This window comes from Candoia aspera, chromosome 5 (assembly GCF_035149785.1).
Source record: "Candoia aspera isolate rCanAsp1 chromosome 5, rCanAsp1.hap2, whole genome shotgun sequence".
In the NCBI taxonomy this organism is placed as follows: domain Eukaryota; kingdom Metazoa; phylum Chordata; class Lepidosauria; order Squamata; family Boidae; genus Candoia; species Candoia aspera.
The window spans coordinates 32,185,861-32,205,843 of NC_086157.1; the positions used below are offsets into that span (position 1 = coordinate 32,185,861).

At 38.4% G+C, this 19,983-nt stretch overlaps 1 protein-coding gene across 3 annotated transcripts in view; it reads right to left on the reverse strand.

Moving 5' to 3' along the window:
• Positions 1-19,983, reverse strand: part of RASA3 (RAS p21 protein activator 3) — a 139,766-nt gene that overhangs the window by 76,285 nt on the left and 43,498 nt on the right. For all 3 annotated transcript variants that reach the window (XM_063304893.1, XM_063304892.1, XM_063304891.1), the window contains one exon: positions 7,538-7,655. In XM_063304893.1, the coding sequence (XP_063160963.1) occupies positions 7,538-7,614 (77 nt within the window). In that variant the 5' untranslated portion in view covers positions 7,615-7,655. The remainder of the gene's footprint in view (positions 1-7,537; positions 7,656-19,983) is intronic.

Here is a 19,983-nt window from a genome sequence, read left to right on the forward strand (position 1 = left end):
TTGGGGGGACGCCGTTTTCGTGATGTTTTCTTTGCAGAATATAGTGGGGTTGTTTGCCGTTGCCTTCCCCAGTCATCACCTTCCCTAGCAAGCTGGGTACTCATTTTACCGACCTCGGAAGGATGGAAGGCTGAGTCAACCTGAGCCGGCTACCTGAGAATCCAGCTTCCGCTGGGACTGAACTCAGGCGCGGGGAGAGTTTCAGTTCCAGTACTGCCACCTACCATTCAGTGCCACACAAGGCTATTTAGTTATCCCTAGTCAAATTGTATGTTTCAATGAACTCCTAAATGAGTAGAAACTGACACAGCTTCCACATGGTACAAAGTTAAACACACCTTTCTGCAAATGTAAATGCACCCTTGTTTTTTCTGTGCAATTTGTTTACAGATTCAAAGTTTTTTTTTTTCATGCCAGAAGCACCTACCAAGGCGCTTCTGTATTGAAAGGATTTGCCAGTGATGTCCCTGTTGCCCAGGGGACGCCAGAGGGGGTTCCTTTCATGTCTTTGTTATTTTCCCATCAAAGTGGTACCTAGTTATCTACTTGCATTTGCATGTTTTCGAACTGCTAGGTTAGCAGGAGCTGGGACAAATTGACAGGAGCTTACTCTGTCACGCAGCTCGCACTCGGGTTTCAAACTGCCGAGCTGCCGACCTTAATGGTCCTCTGACTCAGTGTCTTAACCACTGAGCCACCATGGCCCCACAGATCCAAAGCAAGAAATATGGTAGATTCAAAAATTTGGAAACCCTTTCAGTCAGGACTTTGTAAGGCCTACTTTGACAGAAATAACTGCTTCTAAGCATTTCCTCTAGGCAGACTAAAAAAAACTTTCTATTTTAATTTTGGGATTTTTTCTCCCACTCTTCCTTGCAGAAGTCTCCTAGCTTAGAAAGATTCCTAGGTCTCCTTGCATGCACGGCCAGATGGGGAGGCTTCCTCACTGAAAGTTCTTTATATTCATTTAACTCTTCCAGGATTCCCAGCAAGCATGGTCAATAGCTGGTCTTAGGTAAGGTGAGCTTTGTAAGGTAGAAGGTAATGAAAATATGACACTACTTCTTTATGCATCGTGCAATTAAGTTAAGCAATACAAATAACTTTGGAACAGCTTCCATTTCTTTTTTTCATGTCATTTCTTTCTGTTTGGGAATTTTTTTAAATTAAAGATTTTAATGATATTTTACACAGCATTTAATTTTTTTTTTAGATACTGTAGAAGTGAAGATTGGTAATGTTGTAATGATGTTCTAAGAGAAACAAATTAATCCAATGTGATGCCAACAAGCAACACCTGAGACACTTCTGGAACTTAGTAGAAGGAAAGCCTGCTGAAACCTAAAAGGCTTTACCCTTTTATCTCCTTGTCCCTTAAAGCTTGGATAAAGCAATCTCTGGTGGCTGGACCAACAGGAAGGGAGGAGGAAGCCTAATTGTTCTTCCTTCCCAATCTGCTGGGCCAGCCAATAGCTACCTTTGGCTGGGCGTAAGGCTCATCAGGCAGCAAGGTAAAGAAGAAAAGAGATGGAGGAATAAACCCTGATGTTTGACTGGCAGACTGGTGTTGGGGCAACTGTGAAGTGTGTAACAATCTGACAGAGAAAGGGAGTGGCCAGCAGGCAGGATGGACAGGTGGTCTATTCATGTGGAAGCACATTCAAGAATAAGAGGCTCTTCAAAGCAGAACTTGCTCAAGCTGCTGCTGCTGCTACATTCAAATGCCTCTCTGAAGAGAAAGAAGCTCGAGGTGGGACTGCTGCCCATTCACTGTAACGTTGAAAGAACTTTCTTTGTTGTATAGTTATTTGGGCGCTGCTTCCTTGCGGGGAGGGATTTTTTTCCTGTACTGTACACATTCTCCCATACTTCTTCTAACTTTGCAGAGTGTGTGTCTGACTCCTTCAACAGCCCATGGGAGATGGAATATTCCCAGCCTCTGAACACATTCCATATGAGTGTTGTAATGATGTTCAAAGAGAAACAAGTTAATCCAATGTGATGCCAAAATGTTAGATGTAAGGCATAATATATGCAACATTATGCTTTATATGTATATAGAATGAAAGAATCTATCAGTTCCCTTTGGTTCACAGGAATCCTTAAAAAGCAAGACAGATTCATGTTTTTAAACACCCATGTCAGAAAAGAAAAGAATTTTAAAAATGACCAAAACCAATACATCCAGCCTTAAGTTGGCTAAGTCATTTAAGATGATGTGCCAACTGATGTGGTAAAGTTTTGTTATTGTGTTTTATCTTGTATGTCTCAACAAGTATCTGTCACTGCATGTTCACTTTCATTTCTTTAAGCTACCCTGTTCTCCATCCCCATGCCTATCAAAACACAAAAGAACAAAATGAAGATTATGCATCCCAGATAATGCTAATCTTTGGTGCTCTTTTCCCTGTTTTGCTCCCAATCAGTGGGCTTTCGTGAGCATTTGTAAAGTCTCACCAAATATCAGATCTTTGATTTGATTGCTTCACTCCCCAGTGCCAAACAGCCCCCCATTCCAGCCAAATAACCGCTATGAATCTGCTGGTTAAAAATTGGTGCTGACCTGTGTCTATGTGGCTGGTGAAAAAAAGACAACAAATGATTCTTATAACCTAACTGGCCAGCAAAATTTTGGGACTGCAGACTTTAAAGATGTTCTTTGGCATGAGGTCCAGAGTTACTGGCAACCAGTAAGTGAAATGGATAGTAGAAACTTGTGCTGCTGTTTGAATCTTCCACATTTTTCTATAGTAGGACATGTGACAATTCTTGCTACTGTGGAAAACTGCATATTCAGATAATTATTTCCTGAATATAATATTCCGCAATGCTGACAGTCCTTGTTACCAAATGTATATATTAATTTAGAGCAGTTTTTCTCAACCTCCGCAACTTTAAGCCGTGTGGACTTCAGCTCCCAGAATTCCCCCAGCCAGAATGCTGGCTGGGGGAATTCTGGGAGTTGAAGTCCACTCGGCTTAAAGTTGCGGAGGTTGAGAAACACTAATTTTGTGGCTCTGTCTTTCTGTCCAAGGCTTGTCTTCCTGGCAGCAGGAAAGGGCCTTCTTCTGTATTGTTCCCAAAACCCTACTCTCTTGAGGCTTAGGAAATCTGTGCAGATGCTGCCCTTTCTGCTAGCGTTTAAGTGTTAGGCAATTTGAATACATAATATATTGTTAATGTTAATCTTATGTTTAAGTCTTCGTTTTCTGTTCTTTGTATTTTTGATAGTCACTTCAGTGCTTCCCAGAACAGAAAAGTGGGGTATTTAAAAAAAATCAATAAATACAATAACCAAATACGCAATATTTCAATCCTCAATTCTTAACCTTTCTTTGTGTACATAATAGACATAGGCAAGAATATTGAGATGTTTTCTATCCCAACTCTCTCAAAAAGGCAAAACCCAATGGTGTAAGTGAATTCTGTACAAATCACTGCTCTTTAAGAAATGCATACATTTCAGTAGCCATCTTACAATGCTCTTAATTCACTGAAAGGAAGAACACCAATTCCACAAAACTACCATCTGAGACCTGCCATCAAAGTAGGAAGGGACTCATGACAAAGCTATGCCTATGACCTCCAACTTCCTCAGGTGGTCCTTGAAGAAACTACCATCAGTGGTACCCAAAGCCACAAAGAGAACCAGAAGCACAAACAGTGACCATACTTCTGTTGTACTCCTTCAACAGACTACCCACTAAATCATCTCTATGGTACCCCTTGGCCAAAACTGGCATAAAACAAATCTAGACAATCAGTATCCCTCATGAGCTCCCTAAAGGAAACGTACTTGAAAATGTTTGAATAAACACTTTATAAATCCTCCTAATATTTATTATCATTATATAGCAAATACAGTTCCTAAACAAAGTAAAATCTTTGTCCAAACTATGTATTAAACAAAGCTGTCATTTAGAAGTTATGTTATTAATGGCCTAGGGCCTGATTATCTTACCTTCTCCTGTTCTAATAAGTTTGACCAAGATCTACAGAACAGGCCCTTCCAAAGAAGCCCATCTTTCTGGAACACTGAAGGGTTATTTTTTTTCCTCTATGGGCTTCCAGGCTATGGAATGCTATCCTTGGGAGAAGCATTTGGCCCTGACTTCCTCATCTTCTAGAAAATCTGCAAAGATGCATCTTTTCCCCCCAGGATTTAACTGGTAGTATAAACTTTAATTTATATTTTTAACTTTTAAAATCCTATTTTAAAAAAAACTCTTACCCAACTTAAGTACTTGCTAAAGTACACACCAAAGAAATAAATGAACAAATAACAAGACAAATTAGTCTGAAGGGCAGTTTGTATATCTTTATTAGCTGAAGCAATTTATATGATTATATTAGCCAGAAAAAAACATGGATTTTGGGGGTGGGTGTGTCTCACTCACTCAGTTTGGTCTAGTGGTTAAGGCAATGGGCTAGAAACCAGGAGTCTGTGAGTTCTAGTCCCACTTTAGGCATGAAAGCCGGCTGGGTGACCTTGGGCCAGTCACTCCCTCTGAGCCCAACTCACCTCACAGGGTTGTTGTTGTGGGGAAAATAGGAGGAGGAAGGAGTATTAGGTATGCTCACCACCTTGAGTTATTTATAAAAATAATAAAGGCGGGATAAAAATAAAATAAAATAAAATAAATAAATCTATATTTATAGGGTAAATAAAGGTTTAGGAATAAGTGTTTTAGACTGAGAAAAATAGTACAGGCACAAAATCTGTCCCTCTTTCCCTACTGCCACTGAGCAAATCTGGGCTCCACTGCCTGCCTTTAAAAAAAAATAAATATGAAAATATCCAAATGTCCAACCACAGATTTCCCAGTATATTATGAATGCCTAAAAGTCTGCAGTACAAATCTATTAACAATTCAGTCCTGGTACAGTATGCTAATGCATTTTCTCCTGTAAGTGAAATGCTTCCATAACTTAAATGAGCATCTTAAACAGGGATCTCCATCCCAAACATAAAAAGAATAAGTCTGTTCAAACACAGACTTGTTTATATCCTTTGTTTTTCCTTTGTCTTCATTCTCTTCCCATTGTCACGTTTTGAGCCTAAGTCACAGAGGGAGGCACATACTAGCTGCCCAAACTGCTTTTTTATTACTGTGATGTAATCACCAGGTGATTGTGTACAAAGAGTTCATAGGCAGGCAAGTCTGTAGCCCTCTGAGAAGCTACAGTACATTCCATATTCTCTCCCAGCCTTGAAAGAAACAGAGAAGGGCCCCATCATGTAGGCCTCCCTGCTTCTTCTGGTGGAAGTGGTATCAGGTTGTCCTTATTTATCCTGGTGAAGCAAGACAGGAAACATCTATCAGCCTTTGAGAGGCTTGCACTGTGTGAACTGCTGGGCAAAGAAAATATCTTTGGACTTATGCCCTTAAATTCACCAGGGTAGAAGCAAATGTGGGGGCAGAAGGGAGAAAACAGCAAAAGAGAGAGTGAGTCAGAAACTGAGGAAAAGGGTGGGGGACTGAAAAATGGGGATACTAACCTGTCCTGGAGAGTAGGGAAGGAGGAAAGTAAAAAGAAGGAGCTATGAAGAAACTTGTAGTGCTGAGTTATGGGCCAAGAGGAAAACAGACCACAGAAGGTTGATGGAATGGGAAAATGGAAAGAAGACTTATTATGGAAGGAACCCTGGTGTGATATGGTGCAGAGAACAGTAAAGAAGGAGAGATTTCCAAAAAGGAAACTTGGAGACCTCACCTGTGAGAAAGCAATAAGCAGCTTAAAGGTACATGCTTGCTCCCTTTCCACTTTCAGTTTTCTCAACCTCTCTCCCTACCCCAGAAAAAAACCCAGAAAGAAATGTAGGGCAGAAATATCACCTGGGGGGATACCAAAGTGGGAGAGTGCGAGGTGGGGGTGAGGGGTGGGAGCAGACATATCAGCAGGTGACCCAAGCACAGGAGTTACTGAGAAAGGACAAATAAAGTGCGATGCAGAGTACCAGAGATGACTGGTTGGATGCATCAACAGAGGTCTCAGATCAGTTAATAAATTCAAATATGCATGATGGTAAGAACCTGTGCCTGTGAATAAAGGCACCTAGAGTGGAATTCAGAATGGCTTCTCAGATGAAATTGTTCAGTGTCTCAGATGAGCAGCCTTAATTTTTGAACAGCTGTACCTTAGATCTTAAACATGTAGTCTCCCCTGCCTTTGTCCTATCTCTGAGATGCTCAGAAGAAGGACACATGGAACGAAATGGCATTTTGCTCTATATAAAGACAGCAGCCATTTGATTTCAGAGAAGACTCACTTTAATATTACAGAAAGGTTTTAAAATAGCACTCCCTCTCTTTCTTCTACCCTCAGACTTACTGGGTTAGTCTCAAAAACCCCTTCAATGGAGATAATAAATCCTTTCCAATTAAAAACATTTTAATAATCTAAAACTGCAGCTTCATGTTGTAAATAAGAGAGATGGATTCAAGTGATAGTTCAGACACTTCTTCAAACAAATGTCCTTATTTAGTTGGGCATCAAGCGATAAGCAAGCATGTCAGGGGAGAGTGGGAGCAAACTGATTGTCAAGGCTTTGTACCAGGTACAGCAGTAAGACTCTCTCCTGGATCTGCATTCTCGAAGAGGTTAGATAAGGGGATTTATTTATTTATTCAATCTGTACAGCCTCTCATCTCAAATTCGTGACTCTGGGTGGCTAACAGCAGTTAAAAACACCATAAAAACATAACATAAAAAAAAATATCACAGAGAATTAGGAAGCCATCTATACATTAAACTCTGCCTATTGAAACCCAGGAATCTTGCCCTTTATTCTACCTAGTCCCAGGATTCAAATCCAGAGTCTGTTTCTTGTGCCTATTTGAGTCAACGGCTGTCTGGCTACTAATTTCCTGACCTTGAAGGTTTGTGCCTTTGTGCACCTGGGATCTCTGTTTACCAAATGCCTTTTTAGGGTGAGAGATTCTTGCTTGGCCCGTTTCGGCCCATGCATTAACTGTCCTATCCTACCCGTGTTTTCCTGGCAATATGCACTCTGATTTCACGTATGGAGAAAGGCTGTGGTACCTGCAGAGGCCCCACTCTCACGCCACAGCCCCACAATCCCTACAGAGCCTCTTCCCCACAGCCACCCTCAGCACAGAAGCTCAGTGGGTGACTTTGGGTCAGTCACCTTCTATCTGCCCAGTCTACCCCACAGGGTTGCAGTTGTGGGGAAATATAGGAGGGAATGGCACTCTGTACACTACCTTGAGCTCCTGAGCAAAAGGCAATGAATAAATGAAATACAAATAAATGAATTAATGAAAACAAAAACTAAACATAGCAAAGTAACTTTACTTCAAAGTATTGCTCTTGCTGTAACAACTGGAGGAAGAAACCTCTGAGGAAATTGTTGATTTTATTAAGCATTATTGCTTCTGCATTATATTTGTGCTCTATTACATATATTACAAGTTGCTTAGTGACAGTTCCCACTTTGCAAAATAGAATATGAACCCTTGCATAAAATAAATTAAGGTAAAAATGCTGAAATAATATAAATTCAATGGAACATTACCATAGTGATTTCTCCACTATTTTGGTCCTGAAAACTTCTTCCTGGTCCAAGTTTACCGTACAGTAACAATCCCGCATTTTGTTTGGCCCTGGATACGTAGGAAGATTCTTAGCTTCCCCTAAAGACAAAAAAGAAGACATTGAGTGTTGACACAGCTGAGAGACATTCATCCCATAAGCTGATGTTTTAACTGAATATATCCTAACATTTACAATATGCTTTGCTCAGGTTGGAGTATACATTTAAAATACCAAGTGCTATACTATACAACAACTAAGGTGTCATCCTGCTTGCTATAGCACAAAAGACAGTTTGCTAACTACATTTGAGGGACATCTCCTCACGATGTTGCCTTCATCTCAACCCCAGCCCAGTGCCTAGAGCCACCCTTAGTTGTTCCAGTGTAGAAGTCATGATTTCCTTTTTCGCCCAACACAAAAATTCCCATGCAGACAATCTGGGGTGCCTCAGGGTGAGGCACATGAAGATGGGTTAGGGACAGCTATCAACTCAGCTCCAACTAGCCCAGCAAGAGTCATGCAGAAATGCCCTTCCCCATCTGCTGGGCCCTGTGTCTCCATAGCCATTTTGAGTTTGGCTGCAAATGAGATTGGACACGTGATCTTTTCCCTTTAAACTGGATTTCCAAACTCCCAGAACTGTCAGCCAGGAATCCTGCTATTTGGTGTGGATATAATTTTTGTGTGGGTATACACGGTTTGTACTGGGGAGATGTTAAAATAGGAAACGTATGTGAGTCACACATACATACAAAAGTGAGATGGGGATGGGAGAGAGAAGAGGGAAAATTGGCTTTAGGAACAAGAAAGGAAAGAAAAACCAGGGAGCACCAAGATGCTCTGGCTTAGGCTTTTGTGCTTTGTATTTCAACCCAGCTCTTCCAATTACTTTGGCCAACTTTGGGGAGAGGAGTTGGTTCACCTTCTATTTCTCTGACAGAACTATTGTATGATAGTTCTATGAAATGATTTTACAGATTCTGCCTTCTAAAGAAGTTTCAGGTGAATGCAGATTTCTGATTTCAACTTGCAGTAATCCAGACTTGTCTAGGTAGCATCATCTATGAAATCATTCGGAGTCCTAAGAATAAGTGGAACGCAGATCAAAAAGACATTTGTTGAGAGGGATGTCATCTTAGGCGAGATGGCACCATTCTTTGCGTAAGGTTGTGCTTGATGCTAGTTTGAAAGTGCAATAGGAAAGGAAGGTGACAGATTATGGAATGATCTACCATTTCTATGAGTATAGTTTAGGAAAACTACATCTGCAAAAAATGCCAAAAAGTTGGCATTTGGACCTAATATCGTAAGAATAATTGTGATACAGGTTTCAGGTTTCTCAGAACTGAGCAAAGCCATTCAATGGACTCAAATGTTCTTTCAATGTCCCAGATTTGATCCCCAGAAAACTAAGGCTTAATTTAAACCCTGACTCACTTCATACCAAGAAAACAGATTCTGGATGAACATCATAAATATAATAACATATCTAATATCTAAATTGCTTGTCAATTTATTTATTTATTATTCAATTGTTTTGTTGAATAAATTATTCAATTTATTTATTTATTATTCAATTGTTGCAATGATCATAAAACTATGACTGAACTAAATTAATCTACCTTTTGGTAGAAGTTACATGAAGGCATAATTTAAAAGCTGGTATGTAGTGGATACAACTTTCAATTTAATCAGCTTTTTCACACAACAAGAGGCTAGCAGGTGAAGCTCACATTAGGAATAGATCACTTGAAAATTGAGGGTTTCAGCTGTTAAATCACTATGCAGATGACTCTGCATAACTGGGTTTAAAAACTTAGCAGAGGTAATCTTTTAATAGTGAGAGAGATGTGGATGTACCTGCACCCATCACTAGACATACATCTTGGATTTTTGCTCTATTTGGTATCTAGAAATAAAGTAAAAGAGATAATCCAAGAAAAGTAAAAGTTTAATCACCGCTTCCTTAAAAATGAAGCTCAGTTTTAATGTCCCAACTGATTATATTTTTTTGAGAGGACATATCTGTTGGAGTCCCCCTAACAGAAAACAGCTGGGATTGAACATTATACTGAAAGGGATAAAGTGTTATTATGAAACATGCATTCAAGTAGTTTAATTTGTAAGGCTTTTTTGATCACAGCCATTTTTTGGATTTTAGCCTTTCCAGTCTTTGGGGATGATACCATATAGGACTGAGGCCATCCACCACAGCAGAATGCCAAAGTACACTACTTCAAAAGACACTATTTCATACCCTTCTCTGTATCTGATCACCTTAACCATGATACTTTGCAAGCATGGATACAAACACTATGCCCTCTGATCCTTTCTGATTTACACAAAAACTGCCTTATGTTTATTACGCCAGAACTGTTTTTATTTTCTTCCTATGGGCCCAATTCATACTCTTAAAGGAAATGGGTTTCCCCACTGCTGCTTATGAATCATACTGGCATTCTCTTGAACTTGTCCATGCCTTTCCTAATCTAAAGCAAGCATTTAACTAAGTTTTTATTATAGTGGATTGAGACTTCTAATCTTCTCTTTCAATTTTTTAGTCAATTCACTCATTAAAACATTAAAGCTTCTCTTTTAAAATTACGTCTGATCATAATGAGCTAAAATTAATTTTGAAGTCTAAAGGAATGAAATTCAACTAATTTTTAAAGATGTCAACAAAACAAAACAAGACAAAACAAACCCTGATCCAAATTGTAGAATTGAACTATTTCTAATTTGTAATCACAGTTCAGTTTTAGAAATGCATTAATTGCCTTACTTAGATGAGAGGAATGAACCATTTAACTTAACCCGTCACACATGATGTTCTCTTAATGTAGTGGGCTTCAGCATCCTAAATTGGCCAATTTTTATATTAACAAAGCTGGCAGTTAATTATAGGAGATAGAAAGAAATCAGAAGTCAATCTAAACAGACATGTTGGAAAGAATGCACCTTCGGAGAATTAAATCCCATTTTCAGCTGATATCGTTTTCTTGATTTTGCATTTCTAATTACAACAGTCCCAGTGAAATGAGACAATGTGTATCACGTAGTATCTTACACTTCTTGCTACTTTCCTTCAAAACTGTAACCCGAAATAGGCTTTGCAACGTCAACAAAAAACAGCTTTTCTTCTCTCCTCTTATCCCCCACTCTTACTTTTATATCTAGCCCAGTGTTTCTCAACCTTGGCAACTTTAAGATGTGTGGATTTCAACTCCCAGAATTCCCCAGCCAGCCAGCCTTGCTGGGGAATTCTGGGAGTTGAAATCCACACATCTTAAAGTTGCCAAGGTTGAGAAACACTGGGCTAGCCTAACAGGTCAATATGCCAATTCTGATTTTGTGTGTTTATTGTTTCGATTTCCTCTATCATAGAAAACATAAAATAATACACTGAATATGTATGTATGTATGTATATACTGTATATATGTATGTATGTATATATTCATATAATACAGGAATAGTAGTGCTCAGTATAATATTGGGTATAGTACTGTAACAGATCCCAGACATTTTTTATAGCAATGTTTGTACTAAAGGATAACGAAAAGTGTACGGACCTGGGCCTACCAGCCCGGGAACTGATACTTCACCAACTAAAGTTACTGAGAATTATCCGCTAACGTTTGTTCTCTGTTTTGTTCAAAGAGCTGACAGTAAAACACAAGACAGTATTTTAACTTATGAATAACAATGCAAAATAACCTGTCAAATCTTGTAATGGTTTAATATACCTGATTAGATTAAATGGGATTTACTAACTTATTTTCAACTAAGGACTCCATTATTCTGAAAGGAAGCTGTGTCAAAGAAGGTCAAAATCAGAGCAAAATGTGGGCCACTAAACCTCTTTGTTCCTGCCACTCTCTTCTCTCTCTCTCATTAGCAGCAGATTGTCAGAAAAGGGACAGGCTGCTCTTGCCAGAGGTCCAAATTGATCACTTGCAGGCGGCCTCTGAAAGCAGGCTGTGGCTCACTGTTGCTCCCCCCGTACATATAGAATTGCAACTGATGTCACTTATCCAAATAACTCTCCGCTATTCTCTTCTTTCGCTTCCACATCAATACAGCCAGGCATCAAACTATCACTGTTCCTTTCTGGAATTATTGTTTCTTATTTATACTTTACCTCACAGGCTCTTTAAAAACTTCAGAATGGGTTTATTTGACCTGTGATCAAATGATCTGACAATACTGATAGGGGCTATACAATCCAACAGAACTGTGCTGCTGTTCTAGAGCAAGAATTGCATTGTTTTTCTGTGAGAACTTTTGGATGCTCAAATTATAATCTGTGGTCAGGGCTGTCTTATTCTATTTTCTACATTTATGTCCTGTGTTAAAGCACTGAAAGAGTGTATCAATGGCTATCAGCTACAGTCCTCACTGCAGAAGGCTGCTTTGAGTTGAAGATAAAAAACGTACCCCCATGAATCAGATGTGTTATCTATAATACTTAGTTCTCAGGAATGTCCGCAGGATATAGTCAAAAAAATCAAGATTGAAGCTTCGCCTGTTTTTTACATGCATTGTGGCTATAATCTCTACTGTTTTGACCACACCCCTGTTATTTCAGCTTTTACATTTACAATAAAAGATGTTCCCTGAATCTAAAAAAATAAAATTTGCAGTCCTAAGGCATTTAAAAAGCTGTAAACAAGCTCATGTTAAATACCAAAGCGTATTACTGGCAAAATACCAAGGTTATTTAAAAGAGAGCTCATCTTCCCCCATCTTCACCCAAAGAGGCAAATGCTATTTTAAACTGAAAAGTAGAGTTAACTGGGATATGCAGGAACATTAACTAATCAAGCTTCATTTAGGAGTCTGATAGAGTTTTTACATACTCTCTTGTTTATTTCTCTAGTAAGAGGTCCTGTGGTCAAAGGCCTACTTTAATTACTGTGTTTCCTTAGATTACCAGCAGCCAATTGCTTTCTCAAACTACTTTACTCAAACTAAAAAATTAGGAAACATCCAAAAAACTAAATCATCTTTTTTGATTATGACTACCCTTGGAGTTTCGGGGGCAGGTCATCAGGACTCTCATTTGATTCCCCTTGAGGGTGGGTGCTCATTCACAGATGGCTGCTATGGAGGACAAAACCAATCACACAGCATCAATTTACCACAATGTTCCCTAATCACCACCAATCAAGCCCTTAGAATACTCCCTACTACTCTTACTTACCTAAGTCCTCTTTTCTAGGTAGGCAGACACACTTACAAACAGCACTGGACTGTATCTGCCCATGTGTTTTTTTAAAAGTGTCATTTAAATATAAAGTCAGATGACGCAGGATGCCAAAGGAGGTTTTTGTGGGAGACCGGACCTAGAAATTCTTTTGCCACAGCCTTCTTCCAGAAAGAGCTTGCTTACAAGAACAAGTTGGACTTAAAGAACTGCTCCCCAGCAATTTAATTTCAACCAGTATCTCAGGCAGCTATACACATGCAAGCAGTTATAGAAGGAAATCCTAGCTCAAGTCTCCACAAAGCATTGGGGATGAATCAGGGGGTCTGAAGAATAGTTCTCATAAATCTAGACTGAAGTACTTCTAGGAACATTTTATCTTTGTAAGGATTGAATTGCACACCATAAGAGTTTGTATTAAAACAAGAGGTTGCACGTTCAAATTTTTATTATTCCCCACAAAGAAAGTCATCACTTGTGTGTGTGTGTATTTTACATAGGCTGAATAAGAATTGCCAGGATACATGTTAATTTATAACAATAGCCAAACATACACCTGATAAGAAAATGACAACAGAGCACATTTTTAGGAGTAAGCCACACTGAATAAAAAGGGAATTCCTTCCACGTAAACATACATAAGATAGAGGCTCATTTTCCCCTATGTGCCTTAATTTACAAATATTAGAAATCAGTAATTAAAACTTGTGAAGTGAAGCATTTATAAAAAGTTAGTTTTTACTAGCAGTTTTAAAAGTTGGTGGGAAGGAGGTTCACTGATACACATATGCAAGGCATATGCAAAGGCAAAAACTTCTGCAGATCAGTTCCTTCAAAGTGAGCAGTTTTTTCTGCCTTACAACAGTGGGCAGAGGAAATAAAGCACATAAATAAAGTAAATTAAGGATCAAACAGCTGCTATGTGATTTGTTATTTATACAAAATTTCAAAACAGTGACTAATTTGAACTTTGAGAGAAAAAAAAACATTGTATGAATCTTGATCTGAGAATCAAGTCAAACCCAGACTGAGTCACCATCCAATACACTGAGCATGATGAAAGTCAAATTCTAGCTTATTTTGCTTTGCAAACATTACTCCTCCTCCTTCAATGCGATAGGAAATAAATTTTAAGTTATATGAATATCGACACAAAGAATTTCAATCCGGATGTTAGATTAACTTTAATATAATTGATCTCATTATGTGTCTTGTTAACTTTAATGAGGTAGCAAAGAGGTTGAAATGCTGCAATGGAGAAGTATAAATACAAAACTACTGAGAAGCAAATGAGTCAACAACTAAGCATCCCCAGACTTAATGTGGTTTTACGTTCCCCCTTTCTATTGATTCTTCTAATATAGTATTTTTTTTCCCAACTCTTAAGATGCTTCTTGAACATCTTCACAATCTTTTATCCTTCTGAAAAGGGGAAGAACCTTTGCAAAGTTGCAGGGAATGGAATTTTGGAAGATCTGGGTTTCCTCTCTCAAGCCCGTAACATCCTGTGCATGCCCAGATCCTATGCCTGAGGATTATCCAATTTTACCACTGAATCCAATTCCCCACTCTAATGTAACTCTGTATTATTATTATCATCATCATCATGTCCCATATTACCTATGAGAGGTAAGAGAAAGCATTTCTTAAGGCTAACTCGTAAGTTCATGGCAGATGCAGAATTCATACTCAGGGCTTTCCAATTTCCAAGCTTGGTCTCTTAGATAGCTGTCCAGTGACTTGATAATCATCACATTCAATTCTGGAGCCTAAAAAAAGATGTTTTGTTGGAATATTCTCTTTGCTGGCTCATTTTAAGTGAAACCTAAAAAAGTAATTGCATAAGAAAACACTGTTTTCCTAATTTTGCCCTTTTATGACTTTGCAGAAGGTCTAGGTTGGGTTTTGTCTATATCAATCGATATTATGTATTTTTTTAAAATATATATCACCCTTTCAAGGTAGGCCAGATCAGGATATTGACACCACAGGAAGACTAGAACTTCACTTTGAGATAGGCTCTAATAACAGAACCTTGCAAGTCTGTCTGTATTTTCCCTTCCCTCCCTCTTATACCCCAGGGCAGTGTTTGTTAACCTTGGCAACTTTAAGATGTGTGGACTTCAACTCCCAGAGTTCCCCAGCCACCATGGCTGGCTGGGGAATTCTGGGAATTGCTAAGGTTGAGAACTCTGCCTCAGGGAGTGGGGTGAGGGGTAGTCTGAATCTGTTTATAACACTCCCCCGTCTCCCTGGACTTACACATGTTTCTTCTGCACCTGGTATTTCCTTAATGGCCTCTGGATTCCTTCTCCAAGGTCATCTCCTTGGCTTTCTACAAAATGATATTTTAACTGATGTAATTTACTGTTGGTTAATTATATTCATTGTTGTATTGCAAACAACTGCACAGCTTGCCAGGAACATGCAGAAATAAGTTTGACCATAAAAAAACCCCCCACAAATAAATAGCTGATTTTAATATGCTAGCTTATTTTATTGTTTTTGGTGATATTCTGATGATGTGTTTTTAAGCTGTGATTTTTGTAAGCCCTCCTGAGGCCACCTCAATAACATTTCAGGAAAAGATTTTAAAATAAAGAAGTGGCTTTGCTGGCCAATCTGTTCCTGCTTTGACAAAGAAGCGCTCTGAAAAGTAAAGGAAATTATGAAGCATTTGAATGATACCTGCAATACCCACACATATTTCAAATGCTTGAAACTGCCACTCTTACAGCCCTTTTCCCAGTGGGAAGATGGGGACACACACTCTGTGTCTAGACCAGTGTTTCTGGCCCTTAGCCACTTTTAAGATGTGTGGACTTCAGCTCCCAGAATGGCTAGCTGGGGAACTCTGGGAGTTGAAGTCCACACATTTTAAAGTGGCCAAGGTGGGAAACACTGAGCTAGACTGGCAGCTGGGGGTGGGGAGGGCAGGCAGGTGTACAAAATTAGCACTGAACATTCTTAATGGGAAGTGAAAGAACTAATCTGCCCAGTTGATTAGCAAGTACGAAACCACACTCAACAACACAAGGCAAATTGCTCAGTGAAATAAAATGTTTTTAAAATAAATTATATAAAATAACTTTATATGATTTGTATCTTCCACCTTCAGGTCCTGAAGGACACATGGGCTTTAAATCTAACAAGCAAGCAAACAAAATCAAGTTGCTGACTTAAAGAACAATGTTACTAACATGGTAGATGAAGGCACATAGCATAAGCCATATTCTTGCTTTCTTTTTGGCTCTGGGGCCATTCTTTTTTTCCCCCCAACGTTTATAAGTATACATGAATATGCATACACAAAATAGCTAATACTATTTAAGTCATTAAAATGATATGTACTGTATATCTTTCATTAATATGGCCACTGCCAAGTTATATATGTTATGTATTCTGCTTTCTTCTTCTCCTTCTTTTTTTTGTATTGACATATATAAATTTGGAGCCAGGTCTTGAAAAACAGCTTAGCATGAAAAACAGCTCTGTGTTTAAAAATAAGGTATAGGTAAAGGTAAAGGTTTCCCTTGACGTAAAGTCCAGTCGAATCCGACTCTAGGGGGCGGTGCTCATCTCCGTTTCTAAGCCTTTAGAGCCAGCGTTGTCCGTAGACACTTCCGGGTCATGTGGCCAGCATGACGACTTGGAACGCCGTTACCTTCCCGCCGAAGCGGTACCTATTGATCTACTCACATTTGCATGTTTTCGAACTGCTAGGTGAGCAGGAGCTGGGATTAACAACGGGAGCTCACCCCGCCGCACGGTTTCGAACCGCCGACCTTCCAATCGACAGCTCAGCGGTTTAACCCGCAGCACCACCGCGTCCCTAAAATAAGGTATGATTTAGACTTAATTGTATTCAGAATATATGCTCAGAATATATCCTCTGAAACAAGTGGGACTGAATTCCTACTGCTTTCAATAGATGTACTACATAATTACAGCTGGATCCAACCCATTATGCATAGCTGCTTCATGGTGTTTGTTGCTATTTTAGTCAAAATATACAATGAAAGCACAGGAGAAGAGTTTGGCTTGCAAAATTAAACTATGTTCCCCAAGTGTAGTATCAGCAAGACATCCATGTCTTCCCTGCTAAGAAGTTGGTGAAGAGCTGTTATTTTCTTAGAAAAACATCTGCAGCAAGTGAGAGCTACTTGTGTAAAGTTCCAGAACATTAAACATCAAAAAGTGTATTTCCCAATTTAAAGAAAAAATTCATGCTTTTGAGAATATAACTGTAACAAACACATGGTCTACATAACCAAGGAAAGCTGCAATTTAGTTTCTTTTAAAAGGATCACTAAATATAGAATACAGTAAGGCATAAACATCTCTGTGTCACAAAGAAAAGATTGATCGTTAACAAGCTAAGAATATGGTGGTTCTTGTTTGTATATTTAAAAAAAGGATCTGGAAAACTGAAGCCTGAATTTCATCATCCAGTAGCACTCAAACTCCCTCACAGATGTGGCAGCATGTGCCAAGGTTTACATACTCATGTCAAATTACTTCTAAAAAATAAAATATAATTGAGGATATTCTTACATCTTTCCAACTACATTATATATATATGCACTCACCGAATATTCAGGTTAAGCCTCCTATGATTAAACCCTCATGGGCTTTATTTACTATTGTTAGAGACCATTCCCAGAGAAGGAAGATGATGCAACAACCAGAGCAAGCTGAATGTTAATGCTTTCTACCTCTAATAAAACAACTCCAAATAATCCATCTTAAAAAGGGCATGATGATTTAGCCAAACGGATTTCATGAGTTAGACATACGCTTGAACAGATTTAGAAGTGCTGATTTTCATTGTACCATTCTCACTTTATTTTATATGTCGAGAGAGAGAGAGAAGTGAAAACCAAAGCATCCAGTAGATGTTTCAAGCTTCAGGTAGTCTGCAAGGTCAAGAGAACCTGCAGTCACTAAAACAATCTGCTTTACAGTTAAGAAACAGACTCATTTTGAAGGAAGACAGGGGACAAGAAGCAAGCTTTCTATTAATGAATTTGCAATAAAATAGCAAAGTCCTACATACAATACAGAAAATGTAAAGCAAAAGATATTAATTTCAGAAACAGATATTCTCGTGACTATCAAAGAACTTTTGTGGGTGACCACAAAAGACTTGAAACAATATCAGATTCCATAATATAAAATCATACTAGGGAAGAGAACTAAAATCTGGGGAGAGCAGAGGTGATAACAGACAAATATTCCCAATCTACCCAAAAACCAATAACTACCACTTAATTTCCTCACACATTTTCATAACCACAGCAACTTCAAATATCCAGTTGATATGATGTCACATACACTAAATTAACATCGTAGGAAAATTTTTACTGGCCTGATTTCAGAAATTATGACCAATATATTTGTATTTGTTGTTCTGTGGATGGTTACTTAAACTAGACCACAAACTTATGTTTTATATCATCTCATGTGGGTACTTTTTCATTTCTGAATTTGGTATAGTTTGCAAGAAGTATAATTCATCACTGAAAGTTGCAAAATTGTGAAGGTGTCACAAGACATAGCCTGCCCTATACTTCGTCAGGCCATTCCTTGATGTAGCCTAGTATTACTACTAGAAGGCAACCACTATCCAGGGTTATTGCTTGAAGGTTTCTTGTGCCTTACTGGAGATGCCAGTTTGAACTTGATCTTTTGTCTATGCTAACATCAGCTCTACCACCCATCTACCATATCTACCCACTTTCAACATGACACTGTATTGCAGCTGGTGAAATTTGTTTGAAAAACCAGGTGGAGATACTTCCTTATAAGATATACTTCCTTTTCCTTGCCTAAATTAGCTTTCATCTTATGGTCTTATTAGTTAGATGACTCAAGTGTGGTCAGACAACTATGGAAGTCCAATGACTGAAAGGCAAATGTGTGAGTACAAGGGGTTGCAAAGGAGAATCAGATCAACTAGCAGTGTCACTTCTGATGGATGAGTACGATTAGCTACAACCCAATATCAGTAGAATAAAAAAAAGTAAGAAAAAACAATTCCTGCATTTAGATCAATCCTCATTAAACACTGTTCCTTAGTAAGTGATAGTGTACTCTGTCCTAATCCATCCTCAGGTTAATGTTAGCAGAAAAGTCAGAAGAGTTTAAACTCTCTAAGATTTTGCTGGTTAAATTACTTTAGACACCAAATTTTCTATTTAATTTTGATTCTTGTCCACCTTATCTCAGTTCACCCAGCTAACTCTTCTTGAAACTCATATAAAATCAGGGTTTTTAAACTTTGTAATTATACTCTATTTTATAGGAAGTAAAAATAAAATTACAGAGTGTGAAGTCAGAAAGTAACTAATTTTATTAGGCTAAGTACAGACATGCAAATACCTCTAACAGTAATATAGAAGTAAGAGAAATTCTGATAACTAGAAATTCAAATAGAAAAAAATAGAAGAATGCATGAGTAATGTAAAACAAGCTATAGTAATTAGATAATGTAAAACAATACATACTGCTTATGAGACTGTTTTCTCATTAGCAATCTTCTGAAGAAAGAAAGGACTTCACACCCTTAAAACAGTTGTTGAAGATTTGAGGGGTTACAAAATCAGTTAGCCTGGAATCTAGGCCTCAAACTATGTTTAAAAGCCAGTGTGCAGTCCAGAGCCACCCAAATAATTTTATAGCCAAGCATTGATTTCAACCTGCAATTTCCCAATACAGTATCATATTTACTCTTCACAATTAGCAGTTGAATTCAGTTTAGACACAAATCAGCATGACTCTAGGCTGACTGCAGCCTAATAAATCAGTTTTGTTGCCTGCCTGCAACTAAAAAAAGGGACTGTCAAACACCTGGCAGGCTACCATACATAGTTGGTGTGCTATATTTGGCTTAATGGGTTACAATTTGTGCACCAGATCAGCTCAACCCTCTTCCCCTTCCATTTTTGAAGTGCAATTAAGGAACAAGAAAAGTTGCATTAACCTCTTGATGGGCTGATAATCTGCAGTGAGCATCATGTTTTCAATACAATACAGACCTGAACTGAAAGAGACCTAATTTTTTAAATCTTAACTGTAAAAGATAAAAAAAAAATTACTAATTAAGAGAATGCCACCAGTGCCTGATTCTTCAACAACGTTTCATATTTCTGACCTTCATTCCAGCTGCGAAATGGGATTGGATTTTGTGATTTGCCAGACAGATTGTGCAATGCACTCATGA